The sequence below is a fragment of the Microcebus murinus genome, chromosome 6, assembly GCF_040939455.1.
Source record: "Microcebus murinus isolate Inina chromosome 6, M.murinus_Inina_mat1.0, whole genome shotgun sequence".
NCBI lineage: Eukaryota > Metazoa > Chordata > Mammalia > Primates > Cheirogaleidae > Microcebus > Microcebus murinus.
The window spans coordinates 39,580,377-39,603,749 of record NC_134109.1 but is presented as its reverse complement, the minus strand read 5'-3'; the positions used below and the strand labels follow the sequence as shown (position 1 = coordinate 39,603,749).

Genomic DNA, 23,373 nt, shown 5'->3' with positions numbered 1-23,373 from the left:
ACTTCAGTATCCCACTCACAGCACTAAACTATATCAAGCCAGAAAATCAACAAAGAAATGTTGGACTTAAATTGGACTTTAGAGCAAATGGACCTAACAGACATTTAGAGAATATTCCACCCAACAACTATAGAATATACATCTTTTCATCAGCACATGGAACATTCTCCAAGATAGACCACATTTTAGGCCATAAAACAAATCTTAACAAATTTTTAAAAATCTAAATATCAAGTAGCTCTTCAGACTAGAGTGGAATAAAGCTAGAAATCAATACAAAGAGGAACTTCAGAAACTATACAAATACATGGAAATTAAACAACATGCCCCTGAACAATCACTAGGTCAACAAAGAAATAAAGATGGAAATTTAAAAACATTTTGAACCGAATGAAAATACAACATACCAAAACTTATGGGATACAGGAAAATCAGTGCTATGAGAGAAGTTTATAGCATTAAATGCTTAGATCAAAAAAGTAAAATGACGACAAATTAACAACCTAACATTGTACCTCAAGGAACTACAAATAAGAACAAACAAAACCCAAAGTTAGCAGGAAAAAAGAAATGACAGAGATCAGAGCAGAAATAAACAGAGACCAAAAAAGGATCAAGAAAATGAAAAGTTGGTTCTTCAGAAAGATAGACAAAATTGATAAACCATGGGCTAGACTAACCAAGAAAAAAGGAGATACAATCCAAATAAACACAATCAGAAATGAAACAGGAGACAACTGATTCCACAGAAATACAAAAGATTATCAGAGACTATTATGAACAATTATACATACTCACAAAATAGAAAACCTAGAGTAAATGGATGAATTCCTGAAAGTATACAACCTCCCAAGAATGAATCAGGAAGAAATAGAACTCCTTAATGTACCAATAATGAGTAATAAGATTGAATAAGTAATAAGAAAATTTCTCACCAATAAAGAAGCTCAGGATCTGATGGATTCACAGCCCAATTCTACCAGACATACAAAGAAGAACTGGTGCCAATCCTACTGAAACTGTTCCACAAGATCGAGAAGGAGGGAATCCTCACTAACTCATTCTACAAAGCCAGTATCACCTTGATACCAAACCCAGGAAAGGATGCAACAAAAAAGAAAACTACAGACTATTATCTCTGATGAACATAGACATAAAAATCCTCAAGAAAATACTAGCCAACCAAAATCAACAGCACATCATTATGATCAAGTGAGTTTCATCCCAGGGATGCAAAGATAGCTTAACATGTACAAGTTAATAAATAATAATTCACCACATAAACAGAATTAAAAAACAAAAACCATATAGTCATCCCAATAGGTGCAGAAAAGGCATTGATAAAATCTAGCTTCCCTTCATGATAAAAACTCTCAAAAAACTCAGCATTGAAGGAACATACCTCAAAATAACAAAAACCATATATGACAAACCCACAATTGATATTATACTGAATGGGGAAGAATTGAAAGCATTTCCCTTAAGAACTGGAAAAAGACAAGGATGCTCACTTTCACCACTTCTATTAATATTCAACATAGTACTAAAAGTCCTAGACAGAGTAGTCAGGCAAGAGAAAGAAATAAAGAGCATCCACACTGGAAAAAAGGAAGTTAAATTATATCTATTTGCTTATGATATGATTTTATACCTAGAAAACACTAAGGACTCCTCCAAAAGACTCCTATATTTGATAAATGAATTCAGCAAAGTCTCAGGTTATACAATCAACATACAAAAATTAATAGCATCAACAATGACTAGGCTGAGAACCAAATCAGTAACTCAATTCAATTTATAATAGCTGCAAAAAACAAACAAACAAAAAAAAAAAACAATAAAATACTTAGGAATAAATTTAACCAAGGAAGTAAAAGATTTCTATAAGGACAATTACAGGTTACTAATGAAAGAAATCATAGATGACACAGACAAATGGAAAAACATCCCATGCTCATGGATCAGAAGAATCAATATTGTTACAATGACTGTATTGCCCAAAGCAATCTACAGATTCAATTAAATTCTTATCAAAATACCAATCTCATTTTTTACACAGTTAGAAAAAACAGTTATAAAATTCATATGGAACCAAAAAATTGCCCAAATAGCCAAAGCAATCTAAGCAAAAAGAACATTACAAAGCTACAGTAAACAAAACAGCATGGTACCGGCATAAAAGTAGACATGTAAATCAATGGAACAGAATAGAGAACCCAGAAATAAAACCATATACCTATGTACAACTGATCTTTGAGAAAGCAGACAAAAAGAAGACTGGGTAAAGGACAACTATTCGATAAATGGTTCTGAGAAAACTGAATAGCCAAAACTGTAACTGGATCGCTGTCTCTCACCACATATAAAAATTAACTCAAGATGGATTAAAGACTTAAACGTAAGATCTGAAACAATAAGAATCCTAGAAGAAAACCTTGGAAAAACTCTTCTGGAGATTGGCCTAGGCAAAAAATTTATGACTAAGACCCCAAAAGCCAATGCAATAAGAACAAAAAAATAGACAAATGGGACTTAAACTAAAAAACTTCTGCGCAGCAAAAGAAACAATCAAAAAAGTAAATAGATAACCTATAGAATGGGAGAAATATTTGTGAATTATGTGTCTAACAAAGGACTAACATCCAGAATATAGAAGGAACTCAAACACCTCAGCAAGAAAATAAATTTTAAAAAAGCATTAAATAGTGGGCAAATGACATAAACAGGCATTTTTTAAAAGAAGATATACATATGGCCAATAAACATGAAAAAATGCTCAACATCAGTAATTATCAGGAAAATACAAATTAATAGAACCACAACAAGAAAGATGTTGCTCCAATTAGAATGGCCATCATTAAAAAATCCAAAAACAATAAATGTTGGCATGGATGTAGTGAAAATGGAACACTTACACACTGTTGGTGGAGATATAAATTAGTACAGCCTCTATGGAGATCAGTATGGAGATTTCTCAAAGACTAAAAGTAGATCTACCATTCAATTCTGTATTCCCACTACTGGTATCTACCCAGAGGAAAAGAAATCAGTATATCAAAAAGATACCTGTACTTGTATATTTATCACAGCACAATTCACAATGGCAAAATATGGAATCAACCTAAATACCCATCAACTGATGAGTAGATAAAGAAAATGTGGGGGTGTGTGCACATGTGTGTATGTATGAGTCGTGGAGTATTACTCAGAGATAAAAAAGAATGATAACCCCTCAGCCACATCCTTTGTTTCTCATTCCTAGGTATGGTAGCTGCTTCCCTGAGTTACTATCTCTGTGATACCTCAGTATACCCCTTCTTGCTCTTTCAGCAATCTAGCCTTGTAAGCATTTCTCTATATTAAATTCCTTATGTTGAAAAGAATAGTAATAATAAATAAAAAGCAGTTAATCACATTAATGATAGCAGTAACACATTCCAGTGCATCCTTTTAGCTTATTTTTTTTAATGTAAGGCTGGATTTAATTTAGCTTTTCTTAGGATTTTTCTATTACTTTTTTTTATTTCAGAGTATTACAGAGTACAAACTTTATTTAATAGCTACATGCCAAAAATAAACTTCACAAATAAAATTATACTCAAAATATTTGCTTGTCATTGGTTATCCCCCACTTCCTCCATTTCATGCCTATATTGTAAATAAAGAAAAAAATCAAAAAGCAAAAGAATATAAAGGCTTTTAGTGTATGTTTAACAACCTTGAGTTTCTTTTTAAAAATTGAGATACAGGCCGGGCGCGGTGGCTCACGCCTGTAATCCTAGCTCTCTGGGAGGCCGAGGCGGGCGGATTGCTCGAGGTCAGGAGTTCGAAACCAGCCTGAGCAAGAGCGAGACCCCGTCTCTACTATAAATAGAAAGAAATTAATTGGCCAACTAATATATACAAAAAATTAGCCGGGCATGGTGGCGAATGCCTGTAGTCCCAGCTACTTGGGAGGCTGAGGCAGGAGGATTGCTTGAGCCAGGAGTTTGAGGTTGCTGTGAGCTAGGCTGACGCCATGGCACTCACTCTAGCCTGGGCAACAAAGCGGGACTCTGTCTCAAAAAAAAAAAAAAAAAAAAAAAAAAAAAAAAAAATTGAGATACAATTCACACACCACAAAACTCACCCTTTGTGTACAATTCAGTAATTTTTAGTATATTTATAAGTTGTGCAACCATTACCACTATCTAATTCCAGAACATTTTCATCACCCCACAAAGGATCCCTGTATTCAGTTGCATGGACTTGGGTTTCTTTTAGCATTTGTTTTTGGTTTTTTTATTTCTAAATTATTTATCTGGTCACTTAATGCCCCAGCACTGGTGGAAAAGATACTTCATGAAAAGATGAGGATGTATCGTCCACTTTTCTATACATTTTTCATAGAGCATCTATCTATCTGTCTGTCTATCTATCTATCTATCTATCTATCTATCTATCTATCTATCTATCTATCTATCTATCTCAAAGTCATAATACTTTCATCTCAGTTTTTCCAATGAAGACCATTCCTTGTGGTTTTTATCAGCTTTATTGAACTACAATTTACATATAATAGAATCTACCAATGTATGGGTATAGTTTAATGAATTTTGGCAAATGTATTCAGTCATATAACCACTACTACAATCAACATACAAAATATTTCCATCCCAAAAAGTTCCCTTATATCTTTTTGCAATCTCCTTCCCCCTGGAAAGAATCACTGATCTGCTATACTATAACTTTTACTAGAATTTCATATGATTGAAATTATATAATAAGTAGTCTTTTGTGTCCAGCTTCTGTCACTTGCATAATGCTTTTGAGATTCATCCATGTTGTTGCAAGTGTCAGTAATTCAATTCATTTTATTGCTGAGTAGTATTGTATTATATATGGAGTATATGACAAGTTGTTTATCCACTTATCACTGATGGACATTTGGGTTGTTCCCAATTTGAGGCCATTATGACTAAAGTTACTCTGAACATTTCATTTATACATATCTTTTTTTGGAGCCTATTCATACTTGACTTTTCTAACAGCTTTATTGAAGTGATATTTACATACCATGTTCACTCATTTTAGGTTTATAATTCAGTGACTTTTACTAAATTTATAGAGTTGTGCAATCATTACTGCAATACAATTTTACATTTCCATCACACCAGAAAGATCTTTCATGTCCATTTGCAGTAGATTCCCTTTTCCACCTCTAGCCCCAAACCACTTCTAATCTGCTTTCTATAGGGTTGTGTTTTCGAGACATTTCATATAAATGGAACCATACAGTAGGTGGTCTTTTCCATCTGGCTTATTAACATAGTGTTTTTGAGGTTTGTTCACATTGTGACATGTATTAGTAGTGCTGAATATATGGATATTTCATTATATGGATATGCCACATCATGTTTATCTATTCACTAATCCATCTGGATTGTTTCTTCTTTTTGGCTGGTATGAATAATGGCTGTTATAAACATTTGTGTACAAGTATTAATATTTGTGCACTCATTTTCATTATGTTTGCCTTGGTTATATACCTATGAGTGGAATTTCTGAGTCATATGGTAATTTAATGTTTAAGAAACTGATAAAATGTTTTCGAAAGTGGTTGTACCATTTTTTATTACCACTAGCAGTATTTGAGGTTTTTAATTTCTCCACATCTTTGCCAATGTTTGTCATTGCCTAATTTTGTTTTTATTTCAGGAAATTATGGGGGTATAAACATTTTGGTTACATGTTATAACATTGCCACATCCCAACCATGAGAATAGCCCTTCTAGTAGGTTTGAAGTGGTGTCTGATTATGATTTTAATCTGCATTTCCCTAATAATAATGTTGAATGGCTTTTCATATGCTTATTAGCCATTCATATATCTTCTTTCATGAAATATCTATTCAAATATTTTGCTTGTTTTTTAATTTTCTTGGCTTTTTATTGAGTTATTTAAATATGCTAGATATAAACCCTTTATCAAATAAATGATTTACAAATATTCTCTCAATCTGCGGTATGTCTTTTTACTTTCTTAAATGGTGTCTTTGAAGAAATTTAACTTTTGATAAAATCAAATTTATCAATTTTTTCTCTTACAGTGATTTCAGTGTTGTATCTAACAATTCCTTGCCTAACCTAAGGTCACAAAGATTTTCTCATATTTTCTTTAAAAAGTTTTATGTTTTTGCTCTTTCACCTAGTCCTATGATCCCTTTTGAGTTAATGTTTATATATATATAGGGGGGGGAGGGTAAAGTGGTAAGGCCTAAATCCATCTTTTTGCATGTGGATATTCAACTGTCAGCACCATTTGTTTAAAACACTATCATTCCTCCCACTTAATTGCCATGGTACCTTTCTTGAAAATCAATTGATCATAAATGTAAAGATTTATTTCTGGACTTAATTCTATTCCATTGATCTAGATGTTTGTCCTTTTGCCAGTGCCAGACTGGTTTGATTACTATAGTTTATAAAAAAATTTAAAATCAGTGCTTTAAGCCCTCCAACTTTGTTCTTTTTCAAGATTGTTTTGGATATTCTGGGCCTTTGCATCTCTTTATAAATTTTAGGAAAAGCTGGTCGTGGGTGGAGGGAGCCTCCTGGGCTTTTGATAGAGATTGTTTTAAATCTATTGATTAATTTGGGAGAATTGCCATCTTAGTAGTATCGCATATTCTAATCTATGAACATGGACTATGTGTCACTTTATTTAGATATTCCTTAATTTCTCTCAGCCTTGGTTTATAGATCTCTCTATATATATTTGGCAATTCTTTTGATAAACTTATTCTGAAGTGTTTTATTCCTTTTTATACTATTATGAACAGAATTGTTTTCTAATTTCATTTTCAGATTATTTATTGCTGGTATGTAGAAATTCACTTAATTTTTACATATTAATCTTTTATCCTATGACATTGTTAAACTCATTTATTAGTTCAGTTATTTTTTTGGTGGTTCCCTTAAGATTTTTTAAATACAGGATCATGTCATCTGAGAATAGAGGAATAAAGACAGTTTTACTTATTCCTCTCCAATTTGGATGCCTTTCATTCTTCTTTTTCTTATTTGATTGCATTAGCTATTGCTTTTTCATTGTAACACTTTATGTACTTTTTTATTCTTTACCATATAAAAATATTTTAAATAATCAAAAGTATTATTATATAAAACACAAAAGACTACATAATATAGCTTAATTCTGATATATTAATAAATTCATTGTTTGCTTTATTAATTTTAATTTGTAGTAAAAACAGACCATATTGTCTTTTTATGATATAGCTGGTTTGAAATTAAGTTTATGGCCTCAAACCTACCTATGTGTTTCAGAGATACAATGTGCAGTGAAAATTTGCCTCCAATAATGCACAGTTTAGAAGTTCTTCATCTGGGCTACAATGGAATTTGTAATTTAATCCAGCTACAACTTAACAGACTGAGAAATTTAAAATTCCTCTTTCTACAGGGTAAGTAGAAACACTGTTAATGTCTAAGTCTTTATTACTTAGACTTTATTTAAAAGTGACATTATCCTCATGTTTTGATAAGCAAATATAAGCACCAACATTTACTCAAACAGACTTATTGGCAAAAATATTACAATAATCACAAATGGATTTTTCTTGTATTATTTATATATTTTTAAAAACCATGTTTGAAGAAAATGCAATATAAATACTGTATATACTAGGGTATACACAGTATTATATTGTAATTTACTTTTCTATCATACTCAACTTAAAAATAATGAAAAGTAACCAGTAATTCAAAAGTATTTATTAAATCCAGAATTATGCTAAGTACTATGAAAGATATGAAAGTATTATATTACTATAATTATATATAATTGAGATCCTTGATCTAAAGTAGTTTATGATCTGCCTGTGGAGAAGTACTGAGACAATGATGAATTAAGTTCTACTTAATGTGTTACTAAATTAAGTGCAACAGAAGTTCAGAAAAAAGAGAAATTGAACAATTAACTCCTCTACATATCTAGGATTCTTTGAAGGATAGATAGAATTTAGATTGAAGGTGAGCAATACTGAGAGCTTTGCCAGCAGAGGGAGGAGGAAAAGAGTCACAGGGCATGATTGTAGTGTCTGTGGCCAGTTCTTGGAAAGGGACCAACCTGGTGAGAACGAAGAGTATGCAGTTCTTGGAGAGAATTATTAAGCTTCTAAACATGATCAACTTGATAGATAATACCCATTTTGATGTTATTTTATTTAGTTTAATTTTAAGTAAGCCTCATTACTTTATAGTAATATTTTTTATTTTGTGGAATAGTGAAGAATTGAAGTTGAAAATATACAGAAGAACCAAATTATGGAAAGCCAAGAAGAGAAATTTGGACAGTATGTACTTAATGATAGATAGAAACTATAAATTTTTAGAAAAGTAGCATGAGAAAACATAGGGTTTAGAACATTAGTCTAACAATAATTATTCAGTGACATAGGAGAAAGGCTGGAAGACCCATCAATGAGATATATGGGAAGATATCTGCATAGTTGATAGTAACTTTTTTCTGAAAGACAGGCTTTTCTAGACCATACTTTTAAATCACTTAATGCATCTTTTTGCCTATCAAAGGTACTTGTGATTTGGATCAAGAACATGTAGACTTAGCCTTAAAAAAACAAGAAATTGAATACAATGACAGATCTTTTAAAAGATACATTGACATACAAAAAAGCTGACAACCTATCCCTGGAAGGTCTATTTTAATCTAATAACGAAAAGAAGGAGTTTGTTCTGTTGCCATGGTTAGCATGGCAAATCAGAAAAGGGACGCCTTATGCAGGAAGTGAGGCAGTTTACTCTGACAATAATGGCTGACATTTATGGAGTTACTGGGAAAGATGTTTATCTATATAGATTATCTAATCTTCACAGCAACCCTATATGGTAAGTATTATCATATGTATTTTACAAAAAAAAATAAATTGAAGTTTAGTGAGGTTGAATAATTTTGTTGTTGAAACCACAAGAGGGTTTCAGTCTAGATCCAGTTACTCATTGCACAAAGATCCAATTATTGAGACAATGAGGATTGCCAAGGAAGAAAGAAATTTTTTAATATGAAGGACATCTTGTCAGGAGAACTGGAGAAGCTGCCTCAAATCCATCTCTCCAACTAATGGAGATCATGGGATTTTTAAAGAAGGGGCCACATGCCTTGGGGCAGGTTGTGGAGTAACTAATAAGGGGCTACATGCATTGGAGGCAGATCGTTAGTATGTTGGTTTGCTTCACATGATCCCATATTTCTCTAAGTGATTACCCATTTTTTTTAATTTTCTTCTCTGCCTCTTTGAATAACTGAGTTAGCTCATAGCCTTGCTTCAAACTCTGAGATTCTTTCTTCTACTTGGTTTAGTCTGTTGAAACTATCTGCTGTGTTTGGAAATTCCCTAAATGACTTTCTTTTCCTTAAGTTCTATTTTATCCTTTCTTATGTTGTCTAGTTCTTTAGTGACTTTTTCATTGATTTCCTGAGGGGTTTTTTGTTGTTGTTGTTGTTTTATTTTTTTACTTTTTATTGGTTTTTAACTTTCTTTTCAATTCATTCATTTTATTTGCCATCCATATTCTGAATTACATTTTTGTCTTTTGGACAATTTCCTTGTGGTTGGATCCCACTACTGTAGCTGCATTGTGATACCTTGGGGGTATCAAACTGTTTTGCTTTTTCATGTTGCCAGGGTTCTTTTTCTGGTTTCTTCTCATCTGAATCCTCTTTTCTCTACTTAGGGCTAATAGGCATGCAGGGCACCTGATCTCTTTTGCTGAGAACTCTCTTGTTTAATTAGAAGAATAGAACATCCCAAGAGACACTTTTTTCCTATTCTGAAGTATTGATTCAGCAGGAGAGGAGCATATGCACTAAAAGCCTGTAGTGCAGCTGTTCTGTTTTGTCCTATTTGACTAAGATTGCCACAGTTCAAGCCAGCACTGGATGATCTTTGTGCAGCGTGGTGGGTTGTTCCCCCAGGTTGTTGTAGGAAGTTCGAATTGGGGTCTGGGGGAGACTGTCTCCAGAAAAGCTTGTGTTGTGAGGATTGCTCTGCCTGGGCTCTCCCCACAGAGGTGGCAATGACAGCTGGGTAAGACTATTTAGGCAGTGGTTGTGGGTGTACAGGGTATGGGCACTTGCTCAAACCAGGTCCTGGTATAATGATGGCTTGAGCCTGGGATTCCCTGGCAAGGCATTGGACCTCAGGGCAGTTCCATTAGCCCAGCAGCAGTGGTGGAGACTCAGGGTTGGGTTCTTGGGGTCCAGGTGCAACTCTGTCATCTCTGGGGAGGTATTCGGGACCTCCTGGCAGCTCTGGAGCCACAGGGGCAGGGCCTCAGGCTCCAGCATGAAAGCCTCAGAACCACAACTAGGGCCTGTGAAATCGGGGCTGTACAGGCTGTTCCAAACTTGGGCACGAAGGCGGCAGACTGTTACAACAGGTTGGGGACTGTGGATGCCAAGTTGCATGGGCGGGGCTTGGTTCCAGTGGCCCAGGGACCATGGAATTCTACCCACCCCACCCCTAGGTCCCATTGAGGCAGTCACTGAAAGCTTCCCAGATCAAGCCCTGAGCACCTGAGGCAATGAGGCGACACCTCTGCTCAGATCCTTCCATGCAGGAGGGGAGGAGCACTTGGCTCCAGTCACAGGATATAGCTCAGGGGAGCATCTGCTCAATCTGCTCCCTGGCCAGCCTGGCGGAGGTGATGCAAACCTGCACTGCTGCAAACCTGAGTCCTGTGCAGACCCGGCACCGTGTACCTGAGAGCTCAGGATGGGCAACCACCAGACCCTTACTGCACCTGTTCTCATGTGCAATGCCTCTGCACAGACTCTAGGCAGCTCCCCAGTCAGTCCAGGTGAGCACAGCACCCAAGCATTCTGTCCTTCTAATCTTTCTCAAATGTATATGCCTCCCCACAGATCCCTTCAAGTTCATCTTGTCAAATGAATCACCCTGTTACCTTCTCCTTCACTGTGAGTGTCCTGCATCACTTCTCTGGGGTTTCACAATGTTCCTTCCGAGAAAAGATACCTGCCTGCAATTTACTATCTTTTCCTTGAGAGCAGCATGCTTGCAGACTGCTTCTAGCCTGCCATCTTCCCTAAGCTCCTCCTCTTATAAGGACACCAGTCATATTGAATTAGGATTCACCCCAATTACTTCATTTAATCTTAATTACCTCTTTAAAGACCGTGTCTCCAAATACCATCACATTCTGAGGTACTGAAGGTTAGGACTTTAACATATAAATTTGAGGAGTGTGTTGGTTTTCACTACTATAAAGAAAATACCTGAAGCTGGATAATTTATAAAGAAAGAGGTTTATTTGGCTCACAATTATACAGACTGTACAGAACTGCTTCTGGTGAGGGCTTCAGGGAGCTTTCAATCTAGGTGGAAGGAAAAGGGGAGCAGGCATATCACATGGCTAGAGGAGAAAGGGGGAGGAAGTGCTGCTAGGATGTTTCAGACAACCAGCCCTCACATGAACTAACAAGTGATAACTCACACTCATTGTGGCAGAGAGGGCACCAAGCCATTCATCCGGGATCCACCTTCATGACCTGAACACCTCCCACCAGGCCCCTCCAACACTGGGGATCAAATTTCAACATGAGATTTGGAGGAGCCAGACATCCAAAGCATATCAAAGGGGGATTACAATTCACCCCATAATAAACAAGGAGGATGGATATTGAATTTAATGTAGAAAGATACATTACTAGAAAGATCACTGAGAACATACTAGAAAGAACATACTAGAAAGATCATTGAGCTTAAAGTGTAAAGTGTCTAAGTTAAGCCTGATGTTGCTACTTTTATGTCTTTCAGCGAGTCACTTAATTTCTCTGACCTTAAATTTTCTGATTATTAAAAAGAGATAATATTTTCCCTGTTGTACTTTGAGACTCTAATAGAAAATACTGTATATATAAAAGCATTTTGTAAGTTGAAGCATCATCTTCTCATATAAGTTATTAATATTTATAAAGCTATTGATAGCTACAGTAGAGAGAAATCATAGGTTACAAAGAAGAGTTTAGAGTTTTAAAGCATGAGATGAATTCTAATTTAATATAGCTGCAGTGCAAGAATATACTGACAAAGAACAGCATAATTAATGTGTATTCTTCCAACTTAACACAATAATTTTAAGAAATAATTAGCTATACTAGTAGAAAACCTATTAGAATAACTGATATACTCAGAAAGCAATCTTCTTTTACAGCACTTTTATATATCTACTTTTGTCAAAACCAACTATTTTAGCGTAATTATTGAACAGATTAGTTCAATTTAGTACATTGTGTACATCATCACCTCCTGATCTTTCAAACACCAACGAGAAACTTTAACAAGTATTACTGATGATGATGCTACCTTTCTGTAAATTACATTTCAATATCTCCCTGGAAATAAGTTTTTTAGTACCCTTTTTAAAAAATCATTTGATAAAAATATTTAAATGAAGGTAGATAAGCTTCAATTTGGGGAGTTTGGGCTCACCTGATATATCATAACTTATCTTTTTGTAGGGAATGAAATAAGTCAAGTTGAAGGGCTTGACAACTTAGTAGTCCTTCAGGAATTGGTAGTGGACCATAACCGCATCAGAGCATTTAATGACAGTGCTTTTGCCAAACCAAGTTCTTTGTTGACACTTCATCTGGAGGAAAACAGACTACGAGAGCTGAGCAAATTACAGTCTTTGGTAAAACTAGAGAAACTCTTCCTAGGATACAATAAAATCCAGGTAACATTATTTTGTTTTTTGTTATGAGATTTGCAAACCTTAATTCTTCTGAGCTCTGAACATAAAGCTTCAAACACAGCAATGAAAATTTTGCTAGTGTGCTATTTACCATTTATATATCATGCATATTTCAAGGTATACAAATACTTTCTAATGTAGAGATGTCCACCTTGCTTCTAGACTATGAAACTGGACAAATCCACATGCCGCCACCCACTAATAAAGGTTAGCTCTAAATGTTCTAAGGCTTTTCTCGTCACTTCTCTCTGAGAGATCTCATTTGCTCCTTGACTGCTGTTGGTCAAGTTGTTTCTGCATCTCAATTCCAGACATCCTCTGGCCCTTTAAACTTGGCATATGTACTTGATCTACCTGGCATTTGAATTGGTTTCCTTTAATGGACTTTGACTTGGTTTTAATATTACATCTCACCCCACTCAAGGCTTCCTTAGATAGGCTCCTACCTTAGTTTCACCTGCTCAGAATTCAACCAGTTATTTTGAGGCCACTGCCCCAACTAAGCCTGCTCAGACTCTCTCCTAAGATATTATACAATTAAGAAAGTTGAAGATATAACCTTAAACAACTCTCACATTTCTCTCAGAATTTCAGTAATTATCTGTTAGCCCTCCTATTACCTACTTTACTACTCCCGCCTATACCTCTAAGACAGCCTCAAAGACAGACTGAACTGTGAACTAACCCCCTGTGCCCCAAAGGCAAGGACCAAGTCTATCTTGTCCTCATTTGTATCAGTATATGGCACAGTGCCTGGTACATAGTAGATACTCAATTAACATTTGTTTGTGGCTTATTTCCTAGAGTTTAGGAAGCCTTTTCTGCGATGATATAAAAGCCCTGTACAAAGTTAGAAGGAAATCATGAGCAGTGCATCCCTTTCCACATAGCAACTAGGGAATGCACATACAGAAAAAATAGTAAACAACTAATTTATCCAGATTCAAACATTCATCTGAGAAAAGCCTGCCAAACTGGCAATGATTCTTTCAAAGCCTTATCCAGAAGAAATCTAAATTAGGAAAATTTAGATTCTATGGGAAATCTTTCCAGCGATAACAACTGAGCTAAGGATTTAACACAAAGGATTGTAGAATCAGACTTATACTTGTTAGGGTTCTTACCTGGTATCAAGCGTTTCTAATAATGTCAAGGATACACAGGACCTAGGACATTCTTAGTGGTTTCTCAGATCTTTCCTTCCCGTATCTCACAGTGTTTAGCTTAGCATAAAAGATGAAATTTTCAAGTGAGTTTTGTTGGGTGATCTTATATAGCATGAGAGTGTTTCATTTATGAAACATCTCCATATTATACTTGAGCTTATGTTACATTTTATAGGGAGCCATGCCTTATAATTCTGTAGATTCTAGGGGTGTTTTGTTTTGTTTTGTTTTGTTTTTTGCTATAAGCAGTCCTTAGCCAGGGAGATCTGCTAAGAGAATACCATAAATAAGTATCATCTTCTCAGCAAATGTCATTGCTCTATTGACAGGACATTCAGTTACCAGCATCCTTACAATTTTAGACCAGGTAACCTGCTTTTCCTCAGGAATGCCCTGCTTCCACCTCCTATCTCCCTATCCCTCTTAAAGGAGTGAATAGATGGAAGATCAGCTGGTATAGCAACTTCCTCCCCAGTATTAAATAAAATAATTTTTAGGCCGGGCGCTGTGGCTCACACCTGTAATCCTAGCTCTTGGGAGACCGAGGCGGGCGGATTGCTCAAGGTCAGGAGTTCAAAACCAGCCTGAGCAAGAGTGAGACCCCGTCTCTACTATAAATAGAAAGAAATTAATTGGTCAACTAATATATATATAAAAAATTAGCCGGGCATGGTGGCGCATGCCTGTAGTCCCAGCTACCTGGGAGGCTGAGGCAGAAGGATCACTCGAGCCCAGGAGTTTGAGGTTGCTGTGAGCTAGGCTGACACCACGGCACTCACTCTAGCCTGGGCAACAAAGCGAGACTCTGTCTCAAAAATAAATAAATAAATAAAATAAAAAATAAAATAAAATAATTTTTAGCCAAGCTTATTTATTATCAAAATCTAATATAGCTAAATGACAACCTATATCATAAACCATGGGAGATTAAACATATCATTGAATGAAAAGATAAGAATTATTGATTATTTAATGATTGTTTACCTTTAAAATACTATTTTTCTTTTTGGAGACAGGGTCTCACTTTGTTGTCCAGGATAGAGTACAATGGCATGATCATAGCTCACTGCAACCTCAAACTCCTGGCTCAAGCAGTCCCCCTGTCTCAGCCTCCCGAGTAGCTGGGATTACAGGTGCATGTCACTATGTCCAGATAATTTTTTTATTTTTTTATAGAGACAGCATCTTGCTATGTTGCCCAGGCTGGTCTCAAACTCCTGGCCTCAAGCAATCTTTCTACCTCAGTCTCCCAAAGTGCTGGTATTACAGACATGTACCACTGTGCCCAGCAAAAATGGTATTTTTCATTGAATTTAGATTGATCATTTTGCCATTAAATTTATTCTAACCATTAATATTATAGTACCTTAATATGATCATATATTTTGCTGGGGAAAAAATGAACTCAGAGAAATAAGAAGGTTATATTGGAAATTCTGCTGAGTTCTGAAAATATACCAATATGTTCTTCAAAATTCTTAACTCTTGGTTTCAAATCTATTTAATAGATTTTTGTCTCTAGATTTATACCAACATGGGCAGGCTGATATCAATATTAATTTCCACAACTGGACAATTGAATTATGACCTTTGGGTTGAAAAAGATTAATAGGATAGAAAGAGAAATGCCTAGAATAATTAGCAAAACAGCAGTATTTCAAATGAAGGCATATACAGTTCTTCATTGACCCACTTAAATGTCTTTCAGAAGCTGCATATCCTTGATAACAGATTTTGGTGTGAAGCTTTTGACTTAGCCATCGTGTCCAACAACATAGCTTTGGAAAATTATTCCCTGTTGTCTTACTTCTTCAGGAAGAATCACAGACACACAATTGAAAGATGAGTTATTTAACTCAGCTTTATAGTCTCATTTGATCCTTGAATCTAAATGATTCTCCTACCTGGCATCCAGCTTCTCTGTCTACTTTTAAACATCTAAATAATCACCTGAAGCTGGAAATGACTCCAGGAAACAGTCTATTGCTAAGTGTCTTGTCCTAAATGAAGGTCCTAATCTGGACCTCTACTATTACTACCTTAAGGGCTTATCCTAACAATATACTCAAAAGGTAACAATCACTGGTGTGCTGGTTCATGTTTAACTGGCTTTCTGGGGGGAACCCTAATTAGCAGCATTTGCCAATTTCCATAGTGTAATTTCTTCTACCATTGACAATTTCAAGCTAAAACTCCATCTCACAAAATTCACCAATTGACTTTTGTGAGCCTGTATAAGGTAATTCCAATGCACCACTGTAAAAATTATCCTATATTAAAAATGGGAAACCATCAGGAGAGGGAAACCTCTCCCCTCAAGTTATGGGCATACTAGTTTGTTTGATGTCTCTTTAAAACTTTATACCAGCATTATCCTCCTCACATTTAACAGTCTATTCTCATTCTCGGTCTATTTCTAGTCCATATTTTCTATGAGAAAAGAACATTTTGATTAGAAATATTTCACTAGTGAACACTGCTATATTCTCTTTAATTTGAGAAAATAATGTAAAACTTTTCATATGTCCATGATTTATAATCAGGCTTTGATTCCACAGATAGAAACTGCCTGTGAGCAAAAATACACAGTATCTCTATAGATAATAAGATGTTAAAGCTTTGTAAAGCCTTCCTTTATGATACTTCCAAAATCAAAATTGTTAAAGATCAGTCATTTTAAAAATCAAATTCTACTTCCAAATGATCTAAAATATGTCTGCAGTTGTATGTACACTTTTAATTCCCAATAGGAATATGGGTATATCAATAACTTTGTTGTATTACTACGAACTAACAATAACCTGAAGCTGAGCTTGTTGGCTAAATTTTGTAAGAAATAGCATTTTAGAAATAATTTTGCAAAAACTAAAAGGTACGCTGAAGAAACCCAGGATTCTTTTTTTAGAAAAGGTATACTTGCAAACTTCCACAAATGTTAAATGGATAATAATAAATAATCTTATGCAACAGGGAAGGTGAATTATTTAACTAGAGAAATAGTTTTTCAGCTATGTATATTCCCAGTAAGTATAGCAGGCTACTTAATATCTCATGTTGCTTTACTGTTAAAGTTGTGTTTAAATATGTACCTTTGAAATTGTTTAGACTGGGTTCGCCTTTTCCACATTTCTTAGTCAATATTCTAGAAGAATTAACCAAATATTCCTAGAATAAATCAAAACTCTTCTGAGAAGAAATTTGATCTTTTCTTGTAAGTGCTGCTATATGGCCGATTTTCCATTTTAGACTGTCATGTTTGCCAGTCATGTATTTGGAATCTACAGTAAACATATCTGCCTTTGTTCAACAAAACAGAATACCGTCACTCAAGCTCACTTTAAAAGATTTAGTCATGAGATAGCTGCAATCCAACACTTACATATAATCAGTTCAAGTTAGGCTATATTTGAAGATGGTGGGTCTAACCAAATAATAACTTATTAACTTTTGAATAGGATATCACAGAACTGGAAAAACTTGATGTTATCTCTTCTCTCAGAGAGCTTACAGTTTATGGCAATCCAGTAAGTATGTTACTCTTCTAATTTATTAGTTAAATTACTGATAGTTGTATATAACTTATTTTTATATGGTATGAGAAAATGATTTAATTTTATCTGTTTCTGTATGCATAGCCAGTTATCTCAGCACAATTTATTGACTTGTGTCTTCTTCCAACTGGTAATAGTGCAAACTTCCTATGTTAAGTATAAGAAGGTCTCTTTTAGGTTTCTACATTGTATTCATTGGCCTATTTATCTATCCCTATACTAATTTTTTATTGTGTTAATTACTAAGGTTTTATATTAAGCCTTGATGTCTGATAGAGTAAGTGGCTATAATTCTTCTCTTTCACCTCCTTCTCTTTCTCACTATTTCTTTCTCTTTCTTCACTGTCTTAGGGACTATTCTTGGCCCTTTACACTTTCCTATGGATTTTAGGAAACAACTTCTCAAGTGACATGACAATCTCATTGATAATTTTAATCAGAATTTGCATTCAGTTTATACATTAATTTTGGGAGAGATCTGCCACCTTTCCTATTGGAATCTTTGACAGAATCCAATAAGTAGCACCCTTGTTTATCTAATAACTAAACAAATTGAGAACTATGACAGTGAAGAGGTGAAAACAGCTGCTTAGCTTAGTGAGAATGCCAAACAGGCATATTAACAGATCCCAGAAATAGTCAATCACAATCACCCAAAAATAGGGAATACTAGACTGAGGTCTTTCCACATGGGAGGAGAGCTTCTCTTGGAGGAACAGGTCACATTCCCCCAGAACACTCCTTTTTCAAGAAGGGAGTTAAATCATTACTTCCTTTACTAGTTAAATTACTCTGCTTCCCCTGGGACAGAGGTAGTGAAGGGATTCAGAGAGCCCAGAAGTACCACATCATAGAGCTACTTCTACTAAGAAGGAAATAGCAATAAGTAGTCTTTCCTAATATTTACAATATTTAGCTTTCCCATTCATAATCACATGTATTACTCCATTTATTTCATATCTTTCAATAAAGATTTATAATTTTCTCCATAAAGGTTTTAATCATCTTTGGTTAATTTATTGTGTTATTTTAACTGCTGTTTAAATAGTATCTTTTTATATTTTTCAATTGTTGCTAGAGTATAGAAATTATGATTTTTGTATATTTCTCTTTATCAAGGGTATCTTTGAACCCTCTTTTTAGTTCTAATGGTTTGTAATTTTTTTGGATTTTTCTCTATAGACTATTATCTGCAAAGAACAACTATTGTTTCTTTCAAATACTCATATTTTTAACCCTTTGCACTAACTTGCTTTTTTCTCAATTTCTTTATTCTACTCGGGATTTAACTTTTTAAATACCCCAGATTTTACAAAGCGCAGCAGTAGAATAAAAAACTGGAGTTTCTTTTCATACAAACTTATTTATTTGTATTTTTTTATATTTCAAATTACTGATACATTCAAAGAGTAATTTTAATCTCTATAATTTTTGCTAACCGTGTCGAGTTACACTCGACATCCAAGTGCAAAGGGTTAATTTCCTTTACTTTCTTCTTAACGTGATGACTAGGACTTCTAGTACAGTGTTGAATAGAAACATTGATAGTAAGTTACTGACTTCAAAAGAATGCTTCTACATTGTCACTATTAAGTACTATGTTTGCAGTAGGTTATGGAAAGATAACAAATAAGAGTTTCAGGAAGTTCCTTTCTAGTTCCAGTTTACTACCTGTTTTGTCATGAATGGACATTAGATTTTGACTAATTGGTAATATAGCTTTCTACTATTAAACCATCCTTAAATTGCTGGGATGAATACTACTTAGTCATGTTTTATATTTTACTGGATTCAATTTGCTAATATTTTACATATTAATAGCATAGCTGTATCTATGGAAGCAAATAAAATGATCCTATAATTTTATCTTCTTACCCTATCCTTTTCAAATCTATTAAGGTAGTTCTTGCCTCATAAAATTAATGTGGGAGCTCTCTAGATCAGGAGTCCTCAAACTTCTTAAATAGGAGGCCAGTTCACTGTCCCTGACCATTGGAGAAGGTAGAGCACATTCCGCACATGCGCACTGTGGGCCCGGGATGAGTAGGCTGCTAACCATGACAGGCAGCCTCTGCAAAAACACCCGGCGGCCAGATGGATGTCCTTGGCGGGCTGTATGTGGCCAGCGGGCTGTAGTTTGAGGACCCCTGGATTAGTTTGTATAGGAGAAGACTCATATGTTCCTTGAAGGATAATTCATTAGACCTTATTTCTAAATCTCTGTGGGCTTAATATTTTTTGAGATCGAATTTTAAACTGCTTACTCAAATTCTTTTTTTTTAATTTGTATGAATTTATGGTGTACAAGTATAATTTTGTTACATGTATGGATTGTGTAGCAGTCAAGTCAGGGCTTTAGGCTATCCAAATAATATATTAATACATTGTATCCATTAAGTAATTTTTCATCATCCACCCTCATCCCAACCCTTCACCTTTCCAAATCTTTATTGCCTATCATTCCACTCTCTACATCCATGTGTGCGTACAATTTTTAGCTACTCATGAGTGAGAATATGCAATATTTGACTTTCTGTGCTTTGCTTATTTCACTTAACATGACCTCCCAGTTGCATTCCTGTTGCTACAAAAGACATTATCTCATTTTTTATGGTTGAATAGTATTCTATTATGTATGTATATCACATTCTCTTTATCCATTCATTCATTGATGAATACTTAGGTTGTTTCCGTATCTTTGCTATTATGAATAATGCTGTGATAAATGTACAAATACAGATATCTTTTTGATAAATTGATTTTTTCCCCTTCATGTAGATACTCAGTAGTGGGATTGCTGGATCAAATGGTAGTTCTATTTTTAATTATTTGAAAAATCTCCAGAATATTTTCTGTAGAGGTTGTACTAATTTACATTCCCACCAATGGTGTATGAGTTCCCTTTTTTTCTCTGCATCTTCATCACATGTTATTTTCTATCTTTCTATCATGTTTTCGATTTCCTCAAAGGTCAATCTTGAGAAGTTATATTTTTCTAGAAAATTGTTTTTATCTAAATTTTTAAATGTATTGCTATCATAATGCTTTCATTAATTTTTTAAATGTCCACTGTGTCTGTATTTTTGTCACTTTTTTATACCTAAATTTGATTTTTGCTTTTTTTCTTTTTTCTTGATAAATCTTGCTAAAGGTTTTTCTATTGTAATAGTTTCTTTAAAGAACCATATTTTGGTTTTATTAAGTGTATTATTATTTCTTTGTTTTCTGTTTCATTAATTTCTACCCTTTATTACTTCCTTCTTTTAGTTTTTTGAAATTTACTTTTTAAAAACATTCTTAAGTAGGTCTAGTTTATTAATCTTCAGTATTTCTTCTGAATCAGTCCATTTTAGGTTACACAGTACCTCTTTAGTAGCATCCTAAACATTTTGACATATAGTGTTTTTACTGATTTTGATTTCTTAAATCTTCTATTTTCCAAAATATTTCTTCTTTAACTCATGAATTATTGAGGGTTATGTATGTATGTAATATTAATTTCAAATCTATGGGGTGTTTTTAGTTACCTTTGTCATTTCTTTCTAATGTTATTATATTTTAGTAAGAAGAGTCTATTATGTATTCTTTAGTATTTATGAAACTTGTTTTGTGGCCTAGAATGTGATCAGGTTTTTTACTCAGTTACGTGTATTAGAAATATTTCTGCATTAGTATATAAAGCTACTACATTATTTTTTAAATAAATAGTTTATTCATTTCATTTTGATAGTTTCTTTTTTCTTCTTTCTTTTTTGTCTACTAATACAAATAAGGCTGCATACTTTCTGTGTCAGCAGTCCCCAAGATCACCCCCATGTTCAAAAATTTGCTAGAAAGACTCATGGACTCAGCATATAGTTGTATTTATGGCTAAGATTTATTACTGTGACATAGTAAGGATATATAGCTATATGATAAGGGAGAAAAAACACAGGCAGAGTCTAGAGGAATCCATGCGCAGGCTTCCTTATGTTCTTTCTCTCCCACAAGGGGTCACACGGAGCACACTCTTCACCCAGCAACAAAAATGCAGCAACTTGTGTGTTATGCTTCTACCCAAGATAGCCCATTAGAAACTCAGCATTCAAGGATTTTGTTGGGGGCTGGTCACATAGACACCCTCTCCCTATCATGTGCCAAATTGCAGACTCCCAGAAGGAAATAGGTTAAACATCAATCATATTGTTTGTATGAATAGTCTAGACATAGTGAAGTAGCTTATCAGTTAAGGAATGGCAGGAACACTCACAAAATACCAAATATCTAACACCAGCAAGAGCCATCCTTGCAAGTAGATCCTTCTAAAGTTAACAGCCTCAGGCCTATTTTATTCACTCTTTCTACACACCTTCTTATGTACATACGCAAATTTTTTAGAGTAGGCTGATACTATGAAGAGATGGATCATACAGTTCAGTAGATGTATACTGAACTAAATTGGATAGTGCCTGTAGAAAAATATCATGGAAGTTTCAAGTTAATTGCTTATAAGTGAACTTGCATAAAATAATCCCATTCATGAGCTGGGACTGCTTGTAGTTAATGAATACTACTCTTACTCTAAAAGGAGACTAAACCAATAAATGGTAGCCTGAGTTAAAAAAAAAATTCTTCATTGGGCATGATAGGAAAGTGAGCAATCTTTCAAAAAGGGGGTTCATACTGTAGCATCTACTACTATTAAGTAGCTATTATCTGTCATCTTTACTACCTGTGTTAAATTCCCTTCTCTATAAAGATTAATCTTTGAAATAAAAGGAGTTTTTAAGGAATAAATTATTATTTTTAACTTTATGCAGATTTGTAGAAAAATGCTACATCGCCATGTGCTCATATTTCGACTGCCTAACTTACAGATGTTAGATGGAATTCCTGTGAATTCAGATGATAGGGCAAAAGCTGAATTTCACTTCTCTGAACTACAAGCAAAGAAAAACTCGGTAATAACTGTATTACTTACACTTTTCTTCTTGAAATATACATTATTAGTAAATGAACATTACATTATATCATGCATTTTGACTTAAATGTTTAAACCTATGATGTTTTTGTAGATGATCTTAGTATCTATTTAGGGATTACTATCAAAGGCAACCTGGTCTGGTGAATAGACCATGCATACACATACACACACACACACACACACACACACACACAAGCTAGGGATTCATCTATATATGATTAGTAAAATAGAGAGGGTATTTGAAATCTTTATGTTAGAGAAATATATTTTATCTAAAGATTCAACACTAATTACTATTTTCATAACTATAACAAAATTAAGCCATTATTTCTTTTAACTAGCTGTTCAGGAGACACAGTACAAAAACTTTTCAAGTTTATCAGTCTAACATGTTTTTCTTTAGTAGCTGCTGTTCTTTAATAGCAGATAAGGAAAAAATAAATGAAATCCAAAGTTGCCTTTTAAACCAAAACATTTTGGTGGTTTGGTTTCAGAAGAAAATTTGACAGCATTCTAGATTACTGATGGGAAGAAACTTCCACAAAGGAATTAGGGGATTTGAGACTGGCTAAATAGAGTAAAAAGACTGCTACCTTAACATTCATTTACAAAGCTGCGTTCTTGCTAACATTTACTGAAGTATGAGGTAAATTGGTAATTTTGCACAAATAGCAAAGCCTATAACTCTAAATAAAGTGCATCATATGTTCAGAATTCATATTTTAAAAGTATAAACAAGGTCAGTCTTAATTCAAGCAGAGCAGGCATAATTTCTAGAGAAAACAACAATCCTTTGCCTAAAATGCTTTTCTCCTCCATTTGCTGATTCCTGAAATTCTTTTAAAAGCCTCTTAATCCTCAACAGGTTTGAAATATAAACATAGTTTAAAGAGTGTTAT

General features: G+C 34.4%; 1 protein-coding gene across 3 annotated transcripts in view; it reads left to right on the top strand.

The window, feature by feature from the left end:
• The window catches only part of LRRC9 (leucine rich repeat containing 9), a 119,205-nt gene that overhangs the window by 86,121 nt on the left and 9,711 nt on the right, over positions 1-23,373 (top strand). For all 3 annotated transcript variants that reach the window (XM_076003995.1, XM_012785674.3, XM_012785676.3), the window contains 4 exons: positions 7,326-7,462; positions 12,559-12,776; positions 17,416-17,484; positions 22,311-22,451. In XM_076003995.1, the coding sequence (XP_075860110.1) occupies positions 7,326-7,462; positions 12,559-12,776; positions 17,416-17,484; positions 22,311-22,451 (565 nt within the window). The remainder of the gene's footprint in view (positions 1-7,325; positions 7,463-12,558; positions 12,777-17,415; positions 17,485-22,310; positions 22,452-23,373) is intronic.